The sequence below is a fragment of the Pelobates fuscus genome, chromosome 2 (assembly GCF_036172605.1).
Source record: "Pelobates fuscus isolate aPelFus1 chromosome 2, aPelFus1.pri, whole genome shotgun sequence".
Taxonomy (NCBI): domain Eukaryota; kingdom Metazoa; phylum Chordata; class Amphibia; order Anura; family Pelobatidae; genus Pelobates; species Pelobates fuscus.
Window position 1 is genome coordinate 416,220,724 of NC_086318.1, and position 21,182 is coordinate 416,241,905.

General features: G+C 40.8%; 2 protein-coding genes across 3 annotated transcripts in view; one reads left to right on the plus strand and one right to left on the minus strand.

Moving 5' to 3' along the window:
* CHGB (chromogranin B) overlaps positions 1-6,714 on the plus strand; it is a 45,705-nt gene extending 38,991 nt beyond the window's left edge. The window contains exons 3-5 of the mRNA XM_063443998.1: positions 306-399; positions 3,054-4,756; positions 6,610-6,714. Coding sequence (XP_063300068.1) covers positions 306-399; positions 3,054-4,756; positions 6,610-6,693 — 1,881 coding nt within the window. The 3' untranslated portion in view covers positions 6,694-6,714. The remainder of the gene's footprint in view (positions 1-305; positions 400-3,053; positions 4,757-6,609) is intronic.
* Positions 6,715-12,791: 6,077 nt separating this feature from the next.
* Positions 12,792-21,182, minus strand: part of TRMT6 (tRNA methyltransferase 6 non-catalytic subunit) — a 35,247-nt gene continuing 26,856 nt past the window's right edge. Inside the window, exons 7-11 of one of the 2 annotated variants that reach the window (XM_063444001.1) lie at positions 19,978-20,354; positions 15,219-15,304; positions 14,467-14,569; positions 13,978-14,064; positions 12,792-13,329 (exon numbers count right to left, since the gene is read on the minus strand). In XM_063444001.1, the coding sequence (XP_063300071.1) occupies positions 13,162-13,329; positions 13,978-14,064; positions 14,467-14,569; positions 15,219-15,304; positions 19,978-20,354 (821 nt within the window). In that variant the 3' untranslated portion in view covers positions 12,792-13,161. Of the gene's footprint in view, positions 13,330-13,977; positions 14,065-14,466; positions 14,570-15,218; positions 15,308-19,977; positions 20,355-21,182 lie in introns of both variants that reach the window. The other variant, XM_063444000.1, reaches the window with a different exon arrangement.

A 21,182-nucleotide genomic window follows, 5' to 3' on the forward strand; every position in this document is an offset into this window, starting at 1 on the left:
ACCTCCCACCCAGTGTTGGGAAGTATAACATTTGGAAACAACCACCTAATATATACATGTTTCCTGCAAGTTAGAACAAATGGGGGTGTTATATAAAATATTGGAGATGCTTAGCATCTAATAGAATTACCATAACATTGCCTTTTCCAGCACTCAGTCCACGATGATTTAGTGTAAATGAGCGAGGAATATCTTAGTAGAGATCAAATGTAAGATCGTTGATGTGGAGTCTGCAGAGAACATAGACTGGATATTATTTTTCTTTGTAATTGAAACTTTCTAATTTGCTTTCGGTTTATTTCCAGGTAACGCGATGCATAGTAGAAGTTCTGTCCAATGCTTTGGCGAAACCCAATGCTCCCCCGATTGATCCAGAGTGCAAAGAAATCCTTAAAAAGAGTGAGTATTGCAACTAACTGGAACCAGTGCTGATATGAATGCCATTATTTCTAAAACCGCAAATCGTTGGGAACTTACAAGAAAAACTACAATTTAAGGTCAATATGGTTAAAGTGAAAAATTATATTTTTCCAGGCTCATTATTTTGGCTTAAAATTTTAATGTTTGAATTCTTGAATTATGTTTCAAACCGGTTTACTCACAAAAGGAAAAATAATCCAGAATTCGAAGTAAATTTTAACTTTCAACTAAGCAACTAAATGGAAAAATTCTCGAAATCAGCTGTTTTCGGTGCCAGCTGTCTTGCCTGTCGTTACCTGTTATAAGATGTGCTGGTTGTTCATGTTAATATATTCTCATTTGTCTCTGGTGTCTTTCTTAATAATTTTAAACAAACTGACATCTATTAAAAAACATTTACTGGAAGCGTAGACATCAGTTAAACAGCGTGTTGATTGATAGAACAAGGTAAACTGTGACATTGTTGGTAACAAATATAAACACATATAGCTACATTTGTAAGCTCACCCACTTTGCCTTAAAGGAACACTATACCGTATGGGATACAAAACTGTATTCCTAACACTATAGTGTCACTCTGCCCATAGCTGAATGTCTGATACCCTCATTGTGTTGAAAGGTTTGAAAAGATTTCAACATTTACCTCATTCCAGCACCGAGGTCTCTCGGCGGGGGTTCTGCCTCCTCTCCTCCTCTGGCATCATGGCCAACTCAACTAGGCCTTCCCATTGGAAGCACTGAATCAATGTTTTCCTATGGGGGATTAGAAGACACTGGATGTTCACTTGCCAAGGGTGAGGACGTCCAGCGTTATTTCATGGAGTTAAACTCTGTGAAGACCAGAAAGAGTCTCTAGTGGCTGTCTAGTAGTTAGCCACTAGGGGAGAGTTAACCCTGCAATATAATTATTGCAGTTTCTCTGAAACTGCTATGTTTTACTTTGCTGGGTTAAGGGGACAGGGACAGTGCACCCAGACCACTTCAATGAGATTATTTGGTCTGAGTGCCCATAGAGTCACTTTAAATTTTCTATTCCCATCTCTGTGTATGCTTAATTTCCAAGTTTAGTTAACACCTAGTAATTATTTAGCTTTTAAAAGTAATTATATATATATATATATCAAAAGACATGTTTTATTGTTCATACCTCATCCTACCATGTCATGTAATTCTCTGCCCTAGTCACTTATATCATGAAACAGACCATTCACACAAACAGTGCACACAAACAATGCACACAAACTTGCCTGTTTTGGTGGTAGTTTACTTGTCATTTAGCCTAAATCCTCCTAATTCTGGCGTTTCTCATTGTCTGTCTATCTGTCCATCCATGCAATTTCATAATAATAATATATTGTTAGTTTTTAACTGTTAATAAAAAACTAAATGTTTCACGCTGTATTGAGCAACTCTTTTTTACGACAGTCTAATAATATTTTACAGTGTAGTTTAGAAGAATAATGTGGCAGAAAAAAAATATTTTAAATCAGTAATATAAAAAAATATTTACAAATGATTTAAAATAATCCATCATATTATTTTGCCATTTGAATTTAAACCAAATCATAGATTGTCGGAGATACTTTTTGATTTTTGCTTTTAGACACTTTGCTTTGAGAAGGAAAAAAAGATAATTATGGTTTTTCTTTTGCTGTTTTTTTTTTTTTACTGAGCAAGATTATTTCTTTCAATTTATATTAATATGAAATGCTGCTAAATATAATGAGGAATCGAGGATGAGTCCTTAATCTTTATTTTCAATAGCTATTGTCCCTTGAGTAAAAAATAAATAAAACTCATAGATTTGCAATTAATGAACACAGGACCATTTCATCATAACCGGTCAAACAGAAATAATTGAAGTTTATTTGTACGTAATGCCTAATGTCAGGTTCTTTAGTTTAATAAAAGTTTTAAGAATAAAACATCTCATGTGTTTGGGGTGAAATATATTCGATTTTCTTATAATAACACATTTAGCTACCTTTATAGTTCTGTACAAGAACGAAAGATTAGGAGGGTATTGCTCGTTTTGTACCATGAATGTTTGATGAAAGTCAAAGAATCTGAAAGGGACACAGAAAGGGTTGACTTACAAAACAAAATAGCCCTTTTTTCTATTAGTAAGGATGAGATTCAACGAAACTACAAAAGGTTTATAAATCGACTTAGTGCTTAGTTTAGTTTGAAGCTGTTCCATACCAGGACATCGGGTCATTGGATAATGCTACTTCTGCACATTGCTAAATTAATTAATTGGTAGCACTGGCAGAAGAAATGTGATTTTAATGCGTTAACAGCATTTATTGTTCCGTATTTAAAATACAATTAACTTGCTATAAAAATAAATGAATAAAGAAAACTTTGCATCCTCTTACAAATAAATACAATATAAATAAACAGAAATTGTTTTTTTTTCACACCTGGTTGCATATGTGTTTTCTCGGTGGAAGACTATGTTGAAATATAAATGTCTATAGTGACTTATTATAATAAGTGTTGTATTTTCTATTCATTTATATGGATTCCTTAGGACATATTGATGTTAATTAATATATTAGTTGAATCTAATGCTGTCATGTGCGTATTGAGTAAATGTTCTATTTCTCTAACATTTAGAAAATATTTTATAGGTACTAGGCCCAGTAATAATGAACAACTGGAGGAAGATAGACATTATGAAGCCAACAACTTTAAGGAGATGACCGCTGCAGATAAACATCTACATGAATTTGAAGATGAAACAGGACAACAGACTCGGGAAAGCAAAGTTCCGAAAGAGCAAGAGGAAGAGAAACGACACCATGAGGGCAGGGAAAGCCAGGAAGAGAAAGATGAAGAAGAAGGAAGAGAGAAGAATATCCACAGTATGGAAAATGAGGAAGATACAGGTCATTCAAAAGAAAGTGACTTTGAAGACGGTGAGGAGGAAAGGGGAGAAATGATTAAAAAAGATACATTTCGTCCTGATGAGTCTCATGACACGAGACATGATGTTTTTGACAAGAAAGTTCACACGGCTGCTAAAAATGTTGAAGAGTTCTCAGAAGATGATGAAGAACCCAGAAGCTTAGAGGACATTATAAAACGGCATCATGGAGGTTTACACTGGAAAGAACAACTTGGTCATCCAGAAGAACACTCTTCCGAAACATCTGATGAGTCAAAAGAAAAAGAAGAGAAGAGAAATCTTAAATCGAAGCTAGGGGACTTTGGCCAAAGAATGCTTGATTATGATGAAAAAAGAAGACATGAACTGGAGCAAAGAAGCCACACTAATTTGCACGAAGAACAGCCCTATTCAAGGGTGCAGAAAGGATATTATGGAATAAACTCTTTTGAGGATAACATGAAGAGGAATCATTATGATAAAAGAACTCACCATGAGGTTCAGAGTTCAGAGGAGTCAAAAGAAAAGAGACATTTTCACAGAGGTAGTGAAGAGGAGAGAGAAGAGCCCTATGACAGTGAAAGTGAAGAAAGTAAAGAAAAAGAAATAAAGCGACACCATTTGGAAGAAGAGGAGAACAATCTGCAGAAGGAAAGAAAGAGGTGGCCAACTGGACAACATGCAGATATGAGATTTAATTATGGACGTGGCAAAGACGAAAATGAGGAGAGTAAGGATGATATTGATAAACGCCATTTCAATAATCGAGATGAAAAACAGAAACTATATGAAAAACTGAAACATCATCTTCAAGCAGATGAAGAGGAACAACCTTACAGTCATGGTATAAAAGATAACAAGAGACACTATATAGGTGAAGAAATGGTTGATGAGATGAAAAGGTACTACCCAGATTATTCAGAGGAGAAAGAAAAAAGACATTATAATGAAGATTTCAAAAAACACTACTATGGAGGAAATAAAGAGAATACTGGAGAATCTAACTACTTAAACAATGAAAAGTACAACCGACACAGTTCTGAAGAAGAAAGGCAGCCAGATAATCATTATGGCTTTACTGATGACCAAATTAAATGGAAGAAGTACTTTGATAATGATGATGACAATTTTCTAGATAGTGAAGAAGAAAGCAAACGTAGCGTACAAAACAAAAATGTCTTGCCCGAATACAATGACTATGATTGGTGGGGGAAAAAGCAGTTTTTAGAAGATATGAACCACGGCTATGAGGAAAAAAGAATGCCACAGAAATACCACAAGTTTGAAGAGAAAAGACAATATGATCGCATGGATGAACTCGCTCAGCTTCTTAATTACAAGAAAAAGTCAGTAGAGATTCCAGATTTCTATGACTCAGAAGAAATAAAAAAACGTAATTTTAACGAAAGAGATCGTCTCAGTCAAAGGCCACTTACAGAAGAAGAGGTAAATATTAACACAATAAAGACATAGAAGCACTGGATGAGTACAATAAAAAGCATGATTTGAATTCCTTGATTTACATTGTGATGTTGTATCACTGATTGAATAAAAGAAGTTGCCCCAAATATATGACGAAAAGAGTCAGAGTTCGAGAATAGAATCTGTAGTAGTTTAAGAATTGTGGGAATCTACAAATAAGACAGAGCGGCTCCTTATCTAACATTTAATGGAACACTTCAAGCAACATAAACACTGTGGCTCACTGTAGTGGTTATGGTAAAGTAAGTGCCTTGGCCTCCCCCTATTGTAAGTAGTCAAACTGTTATTGAACAGTTTGACTTCATAATTGGGTCCATGGGGCTTCATTCCCATCTCCAATACCAATGGTGTAGAGATGGACATTCTTAAAGTGAGCCTGTTATGAAAAAATGTACTTACTTGAAATCCCTCCCATATACATTGAATACAACAGTAATCACAACGATACATGGTGTAAAATATGATCCATGTAAAATAAAAAGATTTAATCTCTTTACCTCCATGGCAGTGCTCTCTTCGTATAACACCCACTCTTTTGTCTTCTCCCGCTCCGCCTGCGCTCCTCCCAAAGTTTTGTTTGGTTTGCCCTGCTTCCCCAAGCTGGGCAAATCTCATCAGTCATGTCAGCAGGCTGGCTTTGTTCCCAGCGTGCTGGCTTCAGAACTTCTCCTATGGGTGGAGAGCAGGGGGACCTCTAGTGGGAGGTCTTTTCTGCTCTCCCTTGTCAGTGAATTCTTCAGCACGTTGAGACAGTGACTTACAGCTGGGAGAAAAAACTATTTTTAAATAGTTTTTTCTCCTCATCTATACATTTGCTAGCAAAACTGCTAGCACAATGTATAGATAAAATTGTATGATCGATCTAATGACTCACTGACATGTCAAAAAGAGTACTTACGCAATGTGTCTTCATCACAGAGCTTCATGTACACTTCATGAACACTATCTCTACCAAGTGAGTCATTCGTTTGCATCTCATATGTGAAGAGCTTTTATCCTTGATGGTGTTGAACACTGGTGAAGCGCATTGTGAAGCGGCTATGGCTGACTACAGTATGACAGATACATTCAAGCTCCATTGGATTTCAGAAATTGTGATAATGAAAAGATTGCAGTAGTCAGGACGGGAGACGAGGAAGTGAATGGAATGTTTGTAGCATTGTGAATGAGATGTGGATGTATATGACGAATACATTTGGTAAAGGTTCAAGGAACATGCAGTGATTTTCAATCCAAAGCATAATAGGAAGGACAGAGTCAAGAATGGAATTGAGTCATCATGTTTGGTTAATAAATGTATCAATGGCAGACATTTGGACTATGGAGTGGAAAGAGGGCATTATATCATGTTACGTTAAGGAATGGTTGTAGAGTGAGAACAGTTGGATTCTACAAACGTACATTTGTGATCATGATAGAGCCTAGCATTAATGAGATAGGAAGGGATCAGGTCAAGGAGCCAAGTACCGCTTCCTCAATAACAAGGCCAAAAAGGTGTAGAGGGTTGCAAGTAGAGTTTTATTAGATGAATAGAGAGGAATGGCTTCATTAAATGACTTTTATGTGAATGCAGACAGGGAAAAGGTGTGGGTGGATACAGAATGGGGCTGAAAGTAACAATGAAGCATCAGAGGTTGAACAAAGGCCAAGATATTAAATATAAGGGATAAAAAAAATCCATCCACGATGACATGAAAAAGTGGAGTATCAGACAATGGATTTAGAGGTAAAATATTAAAGGTGAAATCTTTCAGACAGGAGAATCGAAAACTCTAGTTGTCATAGTGAAATGCATTTTTTATCATTTTTTTTTGTAGGAAAAGGAATTGGAGAATCTGGCAATTATGGACATGGAACTACAGAAGATTGCTGAGAAACTCACTAACAACCGACAAGGCTGAGACAAAAAAATAAAAAAAGAACTGAAAAATAATAGCAAAACGCTATGCTATATTTAGTTACATTCCTTGTCAAATTCACTGCCTCTTGAATAGAAAAAAAAAAATGTTGTTTAGCCAAGAAAAGCAAAATGTAGTTTATCGTTCACAGATGTTATTTTACACAGGTGTAAATGTCTTAGATATTATTTACTGTATGCTATTGATACTAAGATATATAACATATATTCATATATATACATAGACAGAGACATTTTAATAAGCTTGTAACAATGTTTTTGTGTTATTGTTCTTTAATACATTTATGTCTTGAGATTTGAAATAATAAAAAAGCAAATTAATCTTGTTTTGGTTTTCCGTTTCTTGTTTTGTTTCGTTCATGGCAAACTGTGAACATGTGGACACAAATATGTTTCTGAATAAGCCCTTTTTGCTTTTTGCTATAGGTTAATACAGCAGTTCCCAAACTGTGTGCCGTGGCACCGCAACAGGCACACAGGGGCACCGCGTAATGTTTCCCCGGTGCTAAAATTATAGCACCAGGAAACATAACAGCTGAACATGGGCCTGGTCGGGTGCTGCGGTACTTTAAGACTGCGACCGGGCCCCTGTAAGGTCGGCCGGCTGGGAGGAAGTGACAGCCTTTGAGACTGTATAGTAGCCCAGGAATTAAATTTACACCCATAATGGCATACCATTTGCAATAGTAGACAACCCAAGGTATTGTAAATGGGGTATGTCCAGTTTTTTTTAGTAGCCATTTGGTCACAAACACTGGCCAAAGTTAGCGTTAGTATTTGTTTGTGTGTGAAAAATGCAAAAAACGCCAATTTTGGCCAGTGTTTGTGACTAAGTGGCTACTAAAAAAAAAGAGTGGGTTGTCTACTATTGCAAATGGTATGCCATCATAGGGGTAATTTTCATTCTTGGGCTACCATAGGGTCTCAAAGGCAACGTAACCAATCTGGCGTATTTTAATGTGAAAAAAATGAAACACAAGCCTTATATTTGACGCTGTAACTTTTGAAAACACCATAAAACCTGTACATAGGGGGTACTGTTGTACTCGGGAGACTTTGCTGAACACAAATATTTGTGTTTCAAAACAGTAAAAAGTATCACAGCAATAATATCGTCCGTGTAAGTGCTGTTTGTGCGTGAAAAATGCAAAAAACGTCACTTACTGGCGATATCATCGTTGGAATACATTTTACTGTTTTGAAACACTAATATTTGTGTTCAACGAAGTCTCCCGAGTAAAACAGTAACCCCCATGTACAGGTTTTATGGTGTCTTGGAAAGTTATAGGGTTAAATATAGTGCAAGCAAATTAAATTCCCTACACTTTCGGCATGTGTTGTCAGCCAGGTCCCGCTAATTGTAATTAATTAAGATACCTAATTATGTAAAAATATTACATAAATATATATGTAGAATAATATATGTGTGTGTGTGTATATATATATATATATATATATACACACACACACACACACGTATGTGTGTATATATATGTAAATAATTTTTTACAAATATATTTTTATTCATATATAGGTATATATAGTGATATATACGTATATATTTATGTATATAGATATGTATTTCGTTCTACGTGTATTTTAATATATATTAATATCACAATACAGTTAGATCGAAATAACACTAATATATTTTTAATTAGTTATTTACATATTTTTTTATATTATATATAAATATATATATAACAATTATATATATATATATATATATATATATATTTAATCAGTATCAGTCTACGTGTAATTTGATTATATATATATATAATTATATATATTAATAGTAAAATACACCTACACAGTGTATGTGTGTGTATATTTTTTTTTACACTTTTTTTAACTTTATTTTATTTGCAGCAAGCAGGGGGACTACCTGTCATTACAGGCAGTCCCCCTGCTGGCAATGCAGCAGGCAGCTAACCCGGCCGTGTGATTGTGAGTCCCCCCCAACCGCGATCACCGGCAACCGGGTAAGTAAAACAAAAATGGAAGGCGTACTATTACATTACTATTACGGCATTTAGAGTCGCTTAGAATAGGGCGTAATAATACGCCCTCCGGTTTTAAGGGGTTAAAAGTCTGTATACCCTTTGCTCTTAATACTGTGTATTGCCCACCAGAGGCGGCTCTCTAATTAGGCGGTTTAGGCGGCCGCCTAAGGCCTCGCGCTGGCTGGGGCCTCGCGGCCGCCTAAACCGCCTGTTGGCAGAGTGTGTCAGGTCCTCGGTCAGTGACCGAGGACCTGACACCAGGAGGGGGCCCGGCGGCTTGCCCGGTATGCCGCCGGGTGCGAGGCCCCTCCTGGCTGCCCGGCCACCATCGCAGACACTGGTCTGCAGCTCCGCAGTGTGCAGAGCTGCAGACCATGTGACTCGCGAGAATTGGCCAATCAGAGCGTTGCCACGGGTTACCACGGCAACGCTCTGAAATCTCACGAGACTACACGGTCTGCAGCTCTGAGGAGCTGCAGACCGGGAGCAGTGGCCACCGGACCACCAGGAAGCCCACTGGACCACCAGGGAAATCAAGGTAGGCTCACCATAACCCCCCACAACACTCAGCCTCACCCCCCCAGTCACCATCACCACACTCAGCCTTACCCCCAGCCTCACCACCCCCAGCCCACACCACCCTCACCATCACCACCCCTAGCCCCACCCCCAGCCTCACCACCCCCACCACCCCTAGCCCCCACCACCCTCACCACCCCTAGCCCCCACCCCCTCAGTCTCACCCACAGCCCCCCTCAGCCTTACCCCCAGCCCCCCTCAGCCTCACCCCCCACCACCCTCAGCCTCCCTACCCCTAGCCCCCACCACCCTCAGCCTCACCCCCCCACCACCCTCAGCCTCACCACCACCCTCACCCCCCACTACCCTCACCACCCTCAGCCTCACCCCCCACCACCCTCACCCCCCACCACCCTCAGCCTCACCACCCCCCACCACCCTTAGCCTCACCACCCCCCACCACCCTTAGCCTCACCACCCTCAGCCCCCCACCACCCTCAGCATCACCTCCCCCCACCACCCTCACCCCCCACCACCCTCACCATCATCCCCACCACCCCCCACCACCCTCAGCCTTACCCCCACCACCTTCAGCATCACCCCCTCACCATCACCATCACCCTCCCACCACCCTCAGCCTCACTACCCCTAGCCCCCACCATCCTCAGCCTCACCCCCCACTACCCTTACCATCACCCCCACCACCCTCAGCCTCACCACCCCCCACTACCCTCACCATCACCCCCACCACACTCAGCCTCACCACCCCCACCACCCTCATCATCACCCCCCACCACCCTCACCATCACCCCCACCACACTCAGCCTCACCACCCCCCACCACCCTCATCATCACCCCCCACCACCCTCAGCCTCACCACCCCCCACTACCCTCACCATCACCCCCACCACACTCAGCCTCACCACCCCCACCACCCTCATCATCACCCCCCACCACCCTCACCATCACCCCCACCACACTCAGCCTCACCACCCCCCACCACCCTCATCATCACCCCCCACCACCCTCAGCCTCACCACCCCTAGCCCCCACCACCCTCACCATCACCCCCCACCACCCTCAGCCTCACCACCCCTAGCCCCCACCACCCTCACCATCACCCCCCACCACCCTCAGCCTCACCACCCCTAGCCCCCACCACCCTCACCATCACCCCCCACCACCCTCAGCCTCACCACCCCTAGCCCCCACCACCCTCACCCCTAGCCCCCACCACCACCCTCACCATCACCCCCCACCACCCTCAGCCTCACCACCCCTAGCCCCCACCACCCTCACCCCTAGCCCCCACCACCACCCTCACCATCACCCCCCACCACCCTCAGCCTCACCACCCCTAGCCCCCACCACCCTCACCCCTAGCCCCCACCACCACCCTCACCATCACCCCCCACCACCCTCAGCCTCATCACCCCTAGCCCCCACCACCCTCACCATCACCCCCCTCAGTCTCACCCCCCACCCCCCACCCCCCACAGCCTCATCCCCCACCACCCTCAGCCTCACCCCCCACCACCCTCACCATAACCCCACCACCCTCACCCCCACCACCCTCAGCTTCAGCATCACCTCCCCCCACCACCCTCAGCATCACCTCCCCCCACCAGCCTCACCCCCCCCACCACCCTCACCATCACCACCACCCTCAGCATCACACCCCACCACCACCCTCAGCATCACCCCCCCACCACCCTCAGCATAACCCTCCCACCACCCTCTGCCTCACCCCCTCAGCATCACCCTCAGCATAACCCTCCCACCACCCTCTGCATCACCCCCCCACCACCCTCAGCATAACCATCCCACCACCCTCAGCCTCACCCCCCTCTCACATTATCCTCACTCTCACATTACCATCAACCCCCCGCTCCCCCTCTCACCATCAACCCCCGCTCCCCCTCTCACCATCAACCCCCGCTCCCCCTCTCACCATCAACCCCCGCTCCCCCTCTCACCATCACCCGCCTCTCCCCCCCCATACACACAACACACTTCAAGCAGCTACCCCATACACATAGGGTCTCAGACAAAAATGCAAACATGTTCAGAGACATACATTCACACACACAAGGATACTCTCTGTCAGACACACTCTCAGGTAGACAGTGCATCAATGTGTATATGTGACACTTTTTTTTGTTAGTGGGGCCTCATGTTTGCGTTTCGCCTAAGGCCTCATAAAGTCTAGAGCCGCCTCTGTTGCCCACTTCAGCATCAATGACAGCGTGCATTCTTTTGTAATAGTGGTCTGAGGCCCCTAATTCTTGCAGGTGGTATAGCTGCCCATTTGTCTTGGCAAAATGCCTCTATGTCATGCAAAGTCTCTCGTCGTCTTGCATGAACTGCACATTTGAGTGGCTCGATAATATTAAAGTCAGGAGACCGCGATGGCCACTCCAGAACCTTCACCTTTTTTGCTGTATACACTGTCTTTTCAGAGAAAATGCAGTGTTCACATTACAGCCTAGTGAGAACTTCACTAGTCACTCATCAGATAGCTGTTAGAGATCCTTCCTGGGTCATGGCTGCCTAAAATGCATCCAAACATTCAGTGTCTCCTCCCTCTGCATCCAGACACTGAACCTTCCTCATAGAGATACATTGATTCAATTAATCTCTATGAGAAGATGCTGATTGGCCAGGGCTGTGTTTGAATCATGCTGGCTCTGCCCCTGATCTGCCTCTTTGTTAGTCTCAGCCAATCCTATGGGGAAGCACTGTGATTGGATCAGGCCACCGCTTCTAATGATGTCAGCAGACTGCTTGTTTTTCTGAGTCTAACCGCATGCAGAGTTACAGCTTCAGGCTTGAATACAGTAAGATTTTGCTATATTTATGGAGGCATGAGGGGCCCAAGGGGGCTAGATGGTGGGTTTTAACACTATAGGGTCAGGAATACATGTTTGTGTTCCTGACCCTATAGTTATCATTTAAGTCTTATATGACTAGACAGACAAAAAAAAAATAAAAAAAAATATATGGACGGTATAAATATCACTACATAGAATTGTTTTGATTTAGATGGTATAATTTAACCCCTTAAGGACCAAACTTCAGGAATAAAAGGGAATCATGACATGTCACACGTCATGTGTCCTTAAGGGGTTAAACATAAACAGTATATATTTATCTATAATCAGAGACAGATAATTGTTAAATTGAGATGTCATTACACATGTCAAAATTTAAATTAACTTCTACATTGGATGTTACATTGGCTTTGATTGTTCTTCTCGATCTGAAGTCCAAGCTGTTTTATTACTAAGAGCCTCATATTTTGCCCAGATGAATTCTGAGCAATTTTATCACGAGTATGCTAGAAAAAAAAGACCTATATGAAAGCTTTCAATTACAGTAACAAGCAAGCAAAGTTGAAATTCTTCTTTCTTGATTTGGATGATAACTCTCCCTACCTCCTCCTCCCCAGAATTAAATAAACAGAAAGCCAGAGAAATCGTGACAAATACACCAATCATGACAAAGTTAATTGTTTTTTTATTCTTAAGTGAAGACTATGATTTATTTTTTGACCCAACATGCTCTTCACAGAATAGTGAAGTATAAATATACATTCTTCTAAAAAACAAACAAAACATTTTTTAATATTGAAACAGATAGCTACTTCAATGACTCTGAATATTTTGATGTAATAATGTTCATTGTTCTTCAAAGAAGATACATGGAATAGACCAGCATGGCCAATTTTATTTCTATACACACACGAATACCTGGAAATATTTCTTTTAAAGGCTTAAAAGTAAAGGGGGAAATTTATAAATATATATATATTTCTCAAACACAATGCTTGCACATGTGAAATATACATACAAAACAAATAAAAAGGTATGTGTTCTATGACCATGAAGTGGAGTCGTTGACCGAAACTAAAGGTAATACTAAAGCCATCAGCTTCCTGGCTCTTCAACTTTGATTTTTTTTGCTGCTGGTTCATCAGATTTCTCTTGTTTTTGGGGATTTGCTTTGACATCTTCCCTGGTCACGGTGATTCCATGCAGAACGTAGCCGCCGCCACCACTCATTACGAGCTTTGGGTGACTCCTGTCTGGCAAAACCTAAATGAGATTATTATATGCATTAATATAAATGGCGTATTTAGGTAAATCATTAGGTCCGCATTGAAATAAGCACACAAAATATAACGCTCTCTCTTCCTGGCAGGATCTGAATAGCTGTGTAGGGATATAATGCGGAAGCTATACGATTACGGAAGTCGTTTTCAGTGATTGATCCTGTATGTTATACGGACAGACTGCAGGTGTGAATACTTATCTGATAAAACATGCAGTGGTTTAGTTTGAATAATAATGGCAGTAAGTGATTATGCACCTAAGCAACCACTGGGCTAGCTCATAGCTTACAGTGAAGTTACACAGAAAATTGTTTGCTCTTACTTAATTTTACCATGCAAAAAAAAAAAAGTCAAGGCCAATTTATAAACAATTGGATCATTCTTTGAAACCAATACTTGGGCCAAAAAAAGTTTACAGATCAAAAAATAAAAAAAGACTGCCCCATCAAATTAACTTATGTAAAAAAAAAAAAAGCACGCCAGTATATTTGGAATGGTATGCTGCCACTTAACATTCCAAAAACACTACATAACGTTTATGGAAACACGCAATCAATAATAACACAAGCACAATAACACACAGCACAAACATAACCACCCAATGACACCAAAGATGGATGGGTGACTTTACCTGATAATCTCTTAACCACGTCTCAGAAAGTTTTAGGTTAATTACACCTCCTCTTTCCCGAAGTTTTGTATAACATTCAAGGAGAGGCTGAAAGACAAAGATTGTATGAGCATCACGTTTACAGTGTTCCTGGGTATGAGACGTTCCAAAGAACAACACAGAGAAGCACACTCAGAGGTTAAGGATCACCACCTTCGACACACAAAGTAACAAGGAATGAAGTCTGAACACATTCTTATCAATTTTAGATTGCCTTTATTAACCTCTACTTGTGGTCTGGCAATGTTTCATCCACTTGACAAGGCTTGACAAAGACTTGAAAAGATTGAAATGTTTTCAGGTCACTCGTGGTGGTTATAGTAGAGGTAATTTAAAACTGACAAGAATGGGTACAGCCGTAATTCTTTACTAAAGAATCCCAGCAAAAGCTAAGAAGAGTAGCATTTTATTGAATTAATGGATCAAGATATTAAATAACATAAAACATACCTCTCTGTATTGGCAATAAACTACAAAAGGTCTGGAAGGGGCAAGAAATTCCAATAGAGAAAGTAGCATGAGTGTGGGATGGAATCGCGATGCTACTATTAACCTGTAGAAACACAAAGAACGGATATGTCACATAGCGGATAGAGAATGACAAAAAAATAAAGCATTTTAATGTAATTTTTTTTAAGAAAACCTTGCGTAAATTTGGATTCTTCATTTGAACGACTTACAACTTAAAAGGCAGGAAGAACACAAGAACTATGTCAGGAGCAATAAGTAGGGCATGTTAAACCTGGAAGCTGATCATAAAACGTGTCGCGTGGTGTGCGCAACAAAAAAAGAACAGCGAGAAGCAAGAGCAAAAACCAACCTTTTATTGCAATTTAAAATAAAGGAATAGGTAGCTGGATTTTTATTTTTTTTGTTGCTGTGATAAATACTGGAAGATAGAGTCACGAGTGTTTGTTAAATAAATAATGTACATGTTGTATATGAATGAGATTAACGGTTGTGAAATAATGGTGGTATGATCTGTATTTACTCTACTCATATATAATCCATGCAGACCTTTACTTACAATAATTACTTAGCCTCTCATTTCTGAGCAGTGGTAAAATCAGGCCAAGAAAAGGGACAGTCGTGCCCTGATCAAGTGCAATTACTCGTCCCTCAGTCAGCTGATAAAAGTATCAGCATTGCATTACATGCTCAGTAAAGTCCATCCGTTCGTATACATCAGAATCTAAACTCACCCGTCAGCATTTCTGTCCTGCAGCAGGGCGGCCGCTTCGGATTCTCTCCTCTTTCGCTCGTCTTGTTTCTTCTTCTTTTCTACTGTCTGCTGATAAAAGGAATTACAATGTAACCATAACAGACATTGGAAATACAAGTAAACGTGTAATTTGTGCTCTCACTAAGTTTGAATCTCTGAGCTACGAAAATGGAGAATAATTTCACTAATACATCATGTATTTATTAAACATCTACATCAATTGGCAGACCTAGCACACTGTAACAATACACTTTCTGTCTTTCGCCTAGTAATGTGTGCAAAGCACTTACTCTTCCAATTGTATCTTCCAATACTTTTACCCGGGACAAGGGCCCAGGTCCACGAACGAGTTTGAGCAGTAGGAGCATGTGTGCAAACCAGATCCTGCCAAACACATGTTATCTCTCACTGTACCATACATACCTGAATCAACACATTTAATTAAAATCACTTCAACTGGTTTGTTGCAAAGAGCGTTGCGTGGCAGTATCTGGTAAAACCACAAAAATGTCACAGTAGTGCCCCAAGGGAGAAAAAACCCGTGGAACAGGCCATACTTAGCCCTCCCATAACAGAACTCCTGGATACAAGCTAGACGGCATTAAGAGAAATTAAACGGTTTTAAAGGCTCACACTGCAGATGTTGGTAAATTACAAGATGGGTATTTAATAGATTTTACAAATAACAAGTACATTGCTGGAAATTAATAGTCTTACTTCAAATAGTATTTTAATTATTAGACGCATTATCTGTATGTTTTCTAATCCTACAGAAGAACAGACGCATGACAAAACAAGACAAAACAAAACAAAACAAAATAAACAAAAAACAAGAGTAGATAAAGAAAAATATATGCGAGAATCGAAAGAACATCAATGACAAAACTTTTGTTTGGGCATTATTAATAAAAAACTGTCCCCAGATAACACTGGGATTCAAGGGTGGATATGAAACAAAACTTCAGAAATTGGAGAATTTAGAATTATAATACAAGCTTAGAAGCTCTTACTTTAAGATCACAAGATCACAATGATTTGTTTAATAGTACAAAAATACAGTATAGACCACTGTTAATATTAAAGACATTGCATAGCCCTGCAACTTGTAAATATTTAATATGTCAATGTTCTAAGAATGGAGCGGTTAAATCTAAAATGTAAGTTGTGAATGACCAATATTGAAGGGTCCAGTGTCACTTACACCTCAGGCATATAATACAATGTGTGATGATGCAGACAACGCAATCAATGATAACAGTTACTTACCGTATATACTCGAGTATAAGCCGACCCGAATATAAGCCGAGGCCCCTAAATTTTACCCCCAAAAACTGGGAAAACTTATCAGTGTGTGTGTGTGTGTGTGTGTGTGTATATGAGTGCAGTGTGTGTGTGTATGAGGGCAGTGTGTGTGTGTGTGTGTGTGTGTGTATGAGGGCAGTGTGTGTGTGTGTGTGTGTGTGTGTGTGTGTATGAGGGCAGTGTGTGTGTGTGTGTGTGTGTGTGTATGAGGGCAGTGTGTGTGTGTGTGTGTGTGTGTGTATGAGGGCAGTGTGTGTATGAGGGCAGTGTGTGTATGAGGGCAGTGTGTGTGTGTGTGTGTGTGTGTGTATGAAGGCAGTGTGTGTGTGTGTGTATGAAGGCAGTGTGTGTGTGTGTGTGTATGAAGGCAGTGTGTGTGTGTGTGTATGAAGGCAGTGTGTGTGTGTGTGTATGAAGGCAGTGTGTGTGTGTGTGTATGAAGGCAGTGTGGCAGTGTGTGTGTGTGTGTGTGTGTGTATGAAGGCAGTGTGTGTGTGTGTGTGTATGAAGGCAGTGTGTGTGTGTGTGTGTGTGTGTATGAAGGCAGTGTGTGTGTGTGTGTATGAGGGCAGTGTGTGTGTATGAATGCAGTGTGAGTGTGTGTGTGATGCAGAGCCTTGGTGGGGGGGGGGGGGGGTGGGCATTTGTATTATTTTTTAATTATTATTTTAATCATTTTTTGTTGTTATATTATTATTTATTTTATTAATATATATATATATATATATATATATATATATATATATATATATATTTATTTTTTTCGTCCCCCCTCCCTGCTTGATACATGGCAGGGAGGGGGGCTCTCACTCCCTGGTGGTCCAGTGGCATTGGCAGTTCAGTGGAGGGGGGCTGGCAGGAAGCACTTACCTCTCCTGCAGCTCCTGTCAGCTCCCTCCTCCTCCGCGCCGGTCCGGTCAGCTCCCCTGTCGGCTCCCAGTGTAAGACTTGCGGCCGCGCTATAACCCCGCGGCTCTCGCAAGACTTACACTGTGAGCCGACAGGGGAGCTGACCGGACCGGCGCGGAGGAGAAGGGAGCTGACAGGAGCTGCAGGAGAGGTAAGCAAGAGCTTCCTGCCAGCCCCCCCTCCTACACAGCCCAATTGTCTGTATTATGGCAATATAAATTGCCATAATACAGACATTGACTGGAGTATAAGTCGAGTTGGGGTTTTTCTGCACAAAAAATGTGCCGAAAAACTCGACTTATACTCGAGTATATACGGTACACAGTAACTGGCACAATTTTTTTAGTCTATTGTAACTATAGTCCTGGCAGAATTAGAACATGCAGGTATTTTGCATTAGTGATAACGCTAAAATATATTTTGTAAAATTTTAACTTTAAAACGTGCTTTGAGGGGCGATGTCTGACTCTAGTATGGAGTTTGGAAAAACAAACTTCAATAAAAATAGCTAGCAAGATATTTAAGAAAGTCAGATCACTCAATGTAGTACAGTTTGTATCAAGGATGGAAGGTTGAATTGGACTCTTGTCCTTCAAGCACGGCAAATGATGTGCATGTAGAGCACACAATTTAATTCTCTAGACTAGCAACCTGCAGGTGAAACGCGTATGTCTGTGCACAGCATGTACATGTCCTATTAACTCTACTTGGAAATTCAGAAAACATTTGTATTTCTCCCAAGCTGGAATAGCATTAAAAAACAAAAAAACAAACCCTTATAGTAAACAGAACTGAACATATAGCTGTTTGGGTGTCATGAAGGGAATCTGTTACTTTATTCCACCTGGTGGAACTTCTAAAGCTGCATTATACGCCAATAAACACAGAGAGAAGGAGCAGGAAAGAACAATAGAATGCGGCACAGCTCATAATGCAAATAGAGTTCTTTGATCTTTCTTCTTCCATTACATGAACCACGTGCTGGATTTACCTTTCATAGGTTATTAAAATCAGCAGGCACGATCATTGTTTGAAAGAAACACGGCAAACAAAGAAACAATAAGCAGAGGTCCCACGTTTGCAGCGAGCGTGGGGAAAGAACATACACAAATATTCAAATAAAGAAGATGAAGTTCAATCCAAAACATGAATTTGCATCTCTACGAGCACCTGGAAGAACTATACTATATAGAACATTCTTAAAGGGACATTGGATTCTCGGATTACCTACCCCTTTTACTGCGGAAAGGAGATTAACCCCTTAAGGACACATGACATGTGTGACATGTCATGATTCCCTTTTATTCCAGAGGTTTGGTCCTTAAGGGGTTAAAGAGAACATTTCTACGAGTTATTAAAGGAATCAAGCAATCGGTGACATAAGTAACAATGTAGTGGTGCTAACAATTCTCCCTGAAGCAGTGTCTATGAGTAACCATTAATACAAGGATCTAATAGGTTAAGCAGATGATCATGAGCACTGTGTACTATCTCTTTCAGTCCATTGTGGTAGTGTTTGCCCAAGGCACATGTCTTTTTCCGTATGGATTGCTGGTAAAGCAGGTTAATCCCTATGCTCTACGAGAGCATAGGGACCAGCACTAAACACTGCAGTGAACAGTATTACAGAGGTCCGCTAACCTGTGGTCGACCTATGGGTTTAATTGGATGGTACCTCCAGGAGATGGAGAAATAGGGGCTTTGCAGAGGAGTGATATGGTAACACCAGAAATGATGACATTGGGACACAATGAGGAACTACATGTGGACAATAGGGCTAGGGGGCTGTGTATTGACACTGGGGTGGTGATGGGGAGAAGGTGTGAACAGCAGGAGAAAGTCACTAAAATGAGGAGAATGTCAATCAAGAAGTAAATCCAAGTACGGGATAGATGGAGTGGAGACTTAGGGAGCAGCAAAGCTTGGGCTCAAACCCAAGTGGTTATTATTAGAGCCTAAATGTTTACTCACTAAACATTGAACTGCAACAAAAGTCCAAGGAATCCATTAAGGAAAAGTTTCACAACTCCACTATAGTCGCAGCGCTGATATTTTAACCTTGTAGTTTGCAATACAGTTTACATTTCAATACAAAAAACAAAACAAAAAACTACTGAAGCAGACATATTAAACTATTATGGACATAAACTGAATTATCAAGGAATTATTTATAAGTACATCATGAAGTATACAAGATGTTTTTTTTTCCTTCACAAATCTGACTCTTATTGAGCAGGGAATTTTTGTTTTAATTCAATTCTCTTTCATTACCGTTGTATATTCTTTCACTCAGATGAGTACAAACCCAGGCAGAGTCTAACGGATATACTGACAAAGTAATCGTTTAATGTGACAAACCCACCTTTTGACCCAATTACAGGTCCATACGGATGCAGGATTAATCTAAAATCTTTTAGCAGCATCTAAGCATTAGCAGCCCCCCGGCATATACAGTCCCAAACAAACGATTGATAAATACAGACACATGAAACGAGAAATTGAGCATGTGACCATGTTTGATAACTTACAAATTGCTTCTTTTCTAGTTTATCTCCATGGTCTTGGCTTGCTGGGTCTTCACCGCAGCCTTCTGATACTTCTTGGTTTTCTGCCTCATTGGTGTCCATCAAAGCTTCAGGTTCTGCCACTGGCTTGCAATCCTCCTCGATATTTACACTGGAATCCTGCTTCTCATTCTCGGAACCATTGCTTTCTTTATCAGCAGGGGTTTGGTCAAGTTCGGAAGGAACAGTCCGAGTTGTATACGTTTCAGTGAGGAGGCTCTCTACTTTGCTCAGAGGAAACTCATGAAGGGATTTGTAGAAGGACCTTGGGAAACCAAAACAGTCTGTTGCTGCTCTGACGGGTCCACTACCAGGGTACATCTGTATAACAGACCCAAATCCTTAAGCCAAAAAAAATAAAAAAATTACTACAATTACAACATAAAAATTTACGTTTTAAATAAAGGATAAAAGGACTTACCAAGGTGTGCCCTAACCAGCATGAAACAGGACTGTAAATCTAAAAACACTTAGGAGACTCCAGTATGAGGGCAACAAAGCAGAGCTATTTCAGTATAAGGGACACTTGATTTCATCACCACAAACAGGATATATTTTCCTCAGTCTTAGCTTTTTTTTCAAGCCACAGCAGCTCCAGTGCTTGTGATGGTGAAAATGCCCTGAATACATCATGTAGTGTTCTCATGTTGTCTGGGTATTAGGAGTGCAATGACCCAGCTAAATGGGAGATTCTCTTAAGAGAGAGAGTCAAGATACAGTTGCAAAAAAATTTTTAAGAAAAAATGCTTTAGACTTGATAAAGGGAGGGACACCCGAAAGCTCATACAACTTTCTTCCATTACTGGACTAACACGGCAACTCAAATACAGTTGCAAGAAAAAGTATGTGAACCCTTTGGAATGATTTGGATTTCTGCACAAATTGGTCATAAAATGTGATCTGATCATCATCTAAGTCACAACAATAGATAATCACAGTCTGCTTAAACTAATAACACACAAAGAATGAAATGTTGCCATGTTTTTATTGAACACACCATGTAAACATTCACAGTGCAGGTGGAAAAAGTATGAGCAATATTCTCGGGATGTCTGGTGTGAATCGCTTTCTTGAGGTCATGCCACAGCATCTCAATCGGGTTGAGGTCAGGACTCTGACTGGGCCACTTCAGAAGGCGTATTTTCTTCTGTTTAAGCCATTATGTTGTT